At 36.2% G+C, this 6,516-nt stretch overlaps 1 protein-coding gene across 2 annotated transcripts; it reads left to right on the forward strand.

The window, feature by feature from the left end:
* Positions 1–2,514: 2,514 nt before the first annotated feature.
* On the forward strand, positions 2,515–5,765 carry LOC122081564 (putative F-box protein At5g55150). 2 transcript variants are annotated; one of them, XM_042648743.1, is made up of 2 exons: positions 2,515–2,662; positions 4,420–5,765. In XM_042648743.1, the coding sequence occupies exon 2, from the start codon at positions 4,912–4,914 to the stop codon at positions 5,575–5,577; it is 666 nt and encodes a 221-aa protein (XP_042504677.1). In that variant the 5' UTR covers positions 2,515–2,662; positions 4,420–4,911; the 3' UTR covers positions 5,578–5,765. The 2 variants fall into 2 exon arrangements, with proteins under 2 accessions (XP_042504677.1, XP_042504676.1); XM_042648742.1 differs by having other exon boundaries at positions 2,522–2,662; positions 4,379–5,765.
* The last annotated feature ends 751 nt before the right edge of the window (positions 5,766–6,516 follow it).

The following is a 6,516-nucleotide window of genomic DNA, read 5'->3' on the forward strand; positions in this document are numbered from 1 at the left end:
ATGTTATTTGCATTATCTAAGATCTAATTAGCTTAAGTTGGCCAGCAATTATTTTGTTGTTTAGAGAAAATAACAAGATTTCGTGGTTTAGTTAAGGACTAGTTTTTCTTTGACTAAGTTTGTGATAATGATCACTAGTTAGGTCTAACACAAATCTCAAGTTCAGTAACTGCAGTAGATATTTTCTTGTTTTAGAGCTCATAAATGACAAATTTTAATTTAAACCCTTCAACCCACTCTTCTCTGTGGATGTCTTAGTTATGAATTTGACTCCTTCCTCCATTGGCATAGGGGTGGAACCAACAAGGAAGGTCTCGATACTAACCTGACCTACATTTGGCTCATTTCACACTCTTAATAATGACTTTAGCTGAAACTCTGAGGATGTTGAAAAGGGGAATGTATTCCATATACATAATCCTACCATCTTATTCTCTGAATCAATGGTTATTCTCTTCTTTTTGGTGGTTCCAATACGGTGTTCTTTATGGCAAATTAAACATTGGGCAATTCTTAGGAGATCTACATGCCCTCGATTTTTGGTCCATTTGTTTCTCACCCTTTCATGAGAAACTGTTTCTTTTGCGGGTTAATCCTTCATACTATACTGTGCCCTTCGGGTAAATCAAAGAGAAGCATTGTCTTGCTTTCTTCTTGGTTGTACCTTTTGTTCTTATTTAGGTTATAATGTTATAAATCAAGGCCTTAAGGCCCAACATAAACGAGTAACTAATAGGGAGGTGTGACCTAGGACAGCAGTGGAATTCGATCCATGTTACCTCACTTCCTCTCTTGGGGTTCTAGGAATATTCTTGGAAGTGCTGCAAATTATAGATTGAAGTTGAATTATTGCTAATACTGTTTCAATCATCAATTCTCTATTTTCACTTCCAGTATGCAGAAATAAACACTTAAGATTAGTTATTATTTCTAACCATATGATTTAGATTCAAAATCACATTAAAAAAAATTAAGCAAGAAATTCATCACTGCTGATCTCATCCACCCCTTTTCTTTTGATGAAAATATTAGTTCCCATGAAAATGATGAGTGAAGGAACTGCTGCATTTGGAGATCAAAATCAGAGAGAAAAAGTAGGGAAAATGCAATCATTTTTCCAGTTAGAATAACCATGCATGAATCCCTAAACGAAGCCAACGTCATCTCTCACATATCACAGGAATCAATCAAAGAGAAATCATAAACAACTGGAAAAACACAAAAATGATTTCAGTGGAAAAAGCAAGAAGAGAGAAAAATCATAGCTTGGCAGAGAGGGCTGACCGAGCACTCCCAGAGGCTGCCCTTGATATGTCCCTCTCCTGTGAAGTTTTTCTGTGAACAGCAGGAACAGAGAGGCAGAGAAAGTTTAGGGGCAATTCCCAAGCAGACCCAATTAGAGAGAGAACTTTCAGTATTGCTTCCCATCCCAAATTCATTTAAATTGGTCTTCCCAACAATGTATCACAGTTACACCTGAATCCGGGAGCACCCCTCAATTGCATGTCAACAGTGCATACATTATCTTTAACTCCAGCCACTTCACCTGCCAACAGACCCAATTTCTCGTGCTGCTCGATTTTTCGATCGATTGCTTCGGCTTCCTTTAATACATCCTCAGAAACATGGAGAAAGCTCCGAATTTGTGGCTTGATCTGTCGCAAGACTCACAACCGATTCAAGTAGTCTTGGGGCAATTTCGATAGCTCTTCGCTGACAAGAGATAGAACTGAGGGCACTGCTATGATGCCCCTTTTAATCCTTCTCCTACTACTTATCGCATTCTTGCCAAGGGACTTGTGGATAACAACAAGATTGATCAAGCTGTAGAACTGAAAACTGAGATGTTCAAGAAGGGTTTCGCTCCAGACTCAATTGTCTATAATCATCTCAAGTCGGGGCTCGTGAGGAAGTCGGATCCGAATGGAGTTTTAGCTCTGTACGAGGAATTAAAAGAGAAGCTAGGGTTTGTCTGAGATGGGATCGCTTACGGAAGCTTGATGAAGGGATACTTCCTCAAAGGAATGGAGAAAGAGGCGATGGATTGTTATGAAGAGGCCATCGCGGAGAATTCTTATGTTAGGATGGCTGCTTCGGCTCACAATTCCGTTTTGGATGTGTTGAGTAAGAACAATAAATCCTGCAATAATAGAATGGGAAACCATTAAAACTCTGCAACAGAACATCTTTTTGTCATGAAAAGCATTGTCACTGAACCGTGAAAGTGACATAACAACAGGTATAAAAAGAGGTATACGTATAAACCCTAGTATTTCTCTTTTATTGGTTTAAAATAATATTTAATGATCTAATGGTTTAAATTGATCTGACAATATCCAAGGGTCATTAGATGCTAGCACACCTTATTCCTGGGTAATGTGCTAGCATTCCCAACCGTTGCCTTTTTTTTTTTTTTTTTACATAATCTTATTTCTTTCCAAAGGATTCGAATTATACAAGGGAACTCGGAAGATGAAATCGGTAGGCTTGAGGAATCCTATTATACGTGGGATAGAATAATTCAAATCATAGTCTCATAGATTTATGAGAGATAAGAAGCAACATAGATCTAAAGTTACGTGAGTAGTAGCGGCTCAGTAGATCGTGAGCAGAATTCGAGGGTGGACTCTGCAACTTTCATAGCGGCACAGCGGAGAAAAATGTCAGTTTCCATCTCAAATCTTTTATTTTGGTGGATTTCTTTCATATATCTGCAACTTAGATCCAAAAAATCTTTTTTTTTTTTTTGTTTTCTTTCTCTGTCTCAAATCTTTTTTTTCTTTTTCTGGTTTCGTTTTCTTTCATATGTCTGCAACTTAGATTTGAAAAATCCTCTTTTTTTTTTTCTATTCTAAAAATCTTTTATTTTTTTTTGGGTTTTCTTTCCTATGTCTGTAACTTACATTTTTTTTTTCTGGTTTTCTTTTATGTCTATAACTTAGGTCTGAATTTTTTTTTTCCAGAATTAGAAAACCTCTCCCCTCTCTAAACTCTTTCGCTTCTGGTTTTCACAATTACAACGTTGAGCTTTTAATTTGGAAGAGAGGAAAGAGAAAGGACTCCGTTCCCTAACAGAGACTTCCTGCTATTTTGTCTCTTTTCTGTTCACCCTTCTCCCTCCCCTCCCTAATGGATCTTCGTATCTGAATCATCATCCCCGATAGATATAATTTGATGCACATTGGATTAATTGTGATTAATATATGTTTTTTTTTTTTCTTTTAACTTTTCTCTTTTGTAAATTAGTTAATAGCATGTACGTAGGGTGGAATTTAACTTTATTTCAGTTTTTGAGTTCTAGATTCAGTATTAGGAGTTGTTTATTTGATTCTCTATAATTTAGATTTTGGAAATTGAATGAAATTTGTTTGACGCAGCTATTGCCAAGAGTTACAATACGCAAATCTATTTCTTCAATCTCTTCTTTGTTCCCCTTTATGTAATCCAAATCCACTCCAACCATCCTTTAATTGCTCTACCAATGTATTTATCCTTTTGGAAACCTTTAAAATCAGTCTTAGAATTTTAGAATACCTTTAAAAATAGTCCTAGAATTTTAGAAGATCTGCTGTAGCATTGCAGTTTTTCTTATTTTTTTTTTACATTCTTATGGCTTCTTCATTGTTGATTGATAAGTGTTGAAAAATAATTGATTGTTCGTTGATATTTTGATTTAAACACTCACCTGTAAAATGGTGAATTTACGCGTATATTACTGTATTTTTCGTGCACAAGATTGGGTGGCTTCAAGAGCTCCCATTTTCCTCATCCAAGTATAAGTATGAGTATTCATAAAACCTTTATGGACCCAAGACAAGTCTCAAACAAAGGGTGTGGCATTTTTTTGTTTTGCCTAAGAGAACCCTCTGCAATGGCAATGATGGACGATAATATGAATATGGGGTTCACCCATCCTTCGATTATCTATCTTCTCTGATTTTTAAGTAAAACAAAAAGACTTTTCATCATAAAGAAAAGAAAAGAAAAGAAAAAAAAATAATAATAATATAGAATGACAATAATAATAATAATAATAATAAAGAATGACATAATTGTTTGTAGGGTATTTTACTCCAAGGATTGATTCTAGATTGATTATCTCTTGAGATTGATGATGCATTAACACTTTTATCCATTTATGGGTTGAAATTTAGGAATAAATTAGGAATAAATTTGGCCCTGTGGTACTGACTATATGCATGTGCTCTTTGTGCTTGCTTACATTTCTTGTCTTATTGCAAATAAAAATCATAAAAAGTCAAAACTTTTGGAAAGATATTTGTATGACAAGTTTATGTTTGCTTTTCTCCCCTCACCTTTTTACGAGATTTCTTTTATATTTTGTTATTAACTTTGCTCTTTTATTGTTTTCTTATAGTTTCTTTTTCGACTGTCTATTTGTCACTACCTTATTTGCAGGAGACAAGGAAGGATATGGGAAACTGGGCCGAACTTTGTAGTGACATTCTAAGACTGATTGTGGATCAGTTTTCGAAAATCGAAGATATTGCGCATTTTGGTGGAGTTTGCCAGCCATGGCGATCAGTTTCAGTTGAGAAGTGGCACTTCTCTATTGTTGATCCCTGGTTGATGCTTGCAGAGAAGGAAGATAGTGATGAACGTGGCTTCTACAGTCTCTCCACCAAAAAGGTTTACCACATGAACTTACCAGAAACCCAGGGTAGGAAGTGTTGGTACTCATATGGTTGGTTGATAACTTTAGGGCTTGATTTGGATGCAAATCCCTTTTCTCGATCTCGGGTTACAATTCGGTTTCCACCTTCACCAGGACTCCCCAATCAATACGAGCCTGGAATATATCCATAATTTTTCAGTCGAACTTTTATTGATAAAGTGATATTCTCCTCGAGACCATCTGTCCCTTGTGAAGATGACAAAAAATGCGTGGTTATGGGGATATTTTCTGAATGGGGGAAATTAGCTTTCTTGAGAATGGGAGATGAAGTTTGGACTCATGTATGCACACCTAAAGCCGGTTTTCACGACATTGTCTATTTGAATGGTCAATTCTATGCTTTTAGTAGAAAAGGAAAATTGGTAATGGTTGACATATCTTGTCCTGATCCAAAGACGATTGAGATTGCTGGATTACCAGAGGGTCGTAACGCTGCTGGGCAGTTTTATCTTGTGGAATCAGTAGGAGAACTTTTTATGCTTGCACGAAGTGTTTATATGGGCTATGTGGGCTATTATGAGGGAGACGAGGACGAGGACGAGTCTTACATTTATGAAACAAATGAGTTTGAGGTTTACAAGTTTAATTTTGATAACATGAATTGGACATTGGTGAAGAACTTGGACAACCGTGCGATTTTTGTGGGTGTTAATGCTTCCTTTGCCATCTTTCCCTCTAACCATTCAGGATGCGAACCCAATTGTATCTATTTCACTGATGATAATTCATATGGTCTTATGAAAGATAGTCGTCTAGAAGGAGGAGCTGGTAAGGACATGGGAGTGTTTCGGATGGAGACTGGGAAAGTGGATTATCATTATAAGGTTCCGGACATGCTAAGTCGTATTTGTGCACCACTTTGGATTTGTCCTTCTCCATAACTTGTATTTGTGCACCTCTTTGGATTTGTTCTTCTCTATAGAGGAAAAAACTTGTATTTGTGCACCTCTTTGGATTTGTCGTTCTATAGTGGATAATTTATTTTTTACTTATAAATATTGTTTGAAGAAGTAAAATTGTTTTTTTTTTTTTTTCATAAATCTTTGAATGGATTGATTAGTTAGTATCATATCAATTGCTGGTATTGATTGAAAGGGTTACCTAAGAGATTATTAGATTATCCATAGCAAATGAATTATCCATAATTTCATATGGAGCTCCAAATATATGCTATTGGGATGGGATATTCTATACCTGATATGCCTGCTAAGGATAACGTTCCAATGCTCTCTTGTGCCTTCTTATTGTCTACGGTAGAATTTTTACCCCATGTGTTTGTCCAGTAGCATCATCTAATAAGGTGTGGGGCGATTGAAAAAACAGGAAAACAAATTTTTGTTTAATTATGGAGGTAAGAATCCAGCGATTTTTTTTTTTTCACCCAAAGAATATTTGTTTAATTATGAAAGCCTTGCACACACATGGTTTCAATTATTGGTATCGTATCAGCCGTATTGTAGTAGTATTGGTTGAAATCAATCTCCAATCCTGGATCAATCCAGATCGGTTACCCATATCTTTTCAAGGGTAAAATAGTAAGAAAAACATATTTTTTTTCTGAAAAACAAGGGGCATGTTCACACGCCTGGGGTGAGCGCTACCTTGAGCTCAGCCAAGGGAACTTGAAGTAGAAACACTGGAAAGAGGTTGCCTGATTTTGTTAGGGTTTGAAACGGAACAGATTGTTCAAATCTTATCAAACACCTTGTTTTCCATTTCTGTTTCCTTGTCGTTTCTTGAAACAAAAACGGCAAAAACGTTATCAAACGGGCTCTAAGAAAAGCATATTTTTTCTGAAAAACAAGGGGCATGTTCACACG

The sequence above is a fragment of the Macadamia integrifolia genome, chromosome 6 (genome assembly GCF_013358625.1).
Source record: "Macadamia integrifolia cultivar HAES 741 chromosome 6, SCU_Mint_v3, whole genome shotgun sequence".
Classification (NCBI taxonomy): Eukaryota; Viridiplantae; Streptophyta; class Magnoliopsida; order Proteales; family Proteaceae; genus Macadamia; species Macadamia integrifolia.

Bases quoted from the DNA above. Each gene is read 5' to 3' on its own strand.
- LOC122081564 (XM_042648743.1), top strand. From the start codon at position 4,912: ATGGGGATATTTTCTGAATGGGGGAAATTAGCTTTCTTGAGAATGGGA.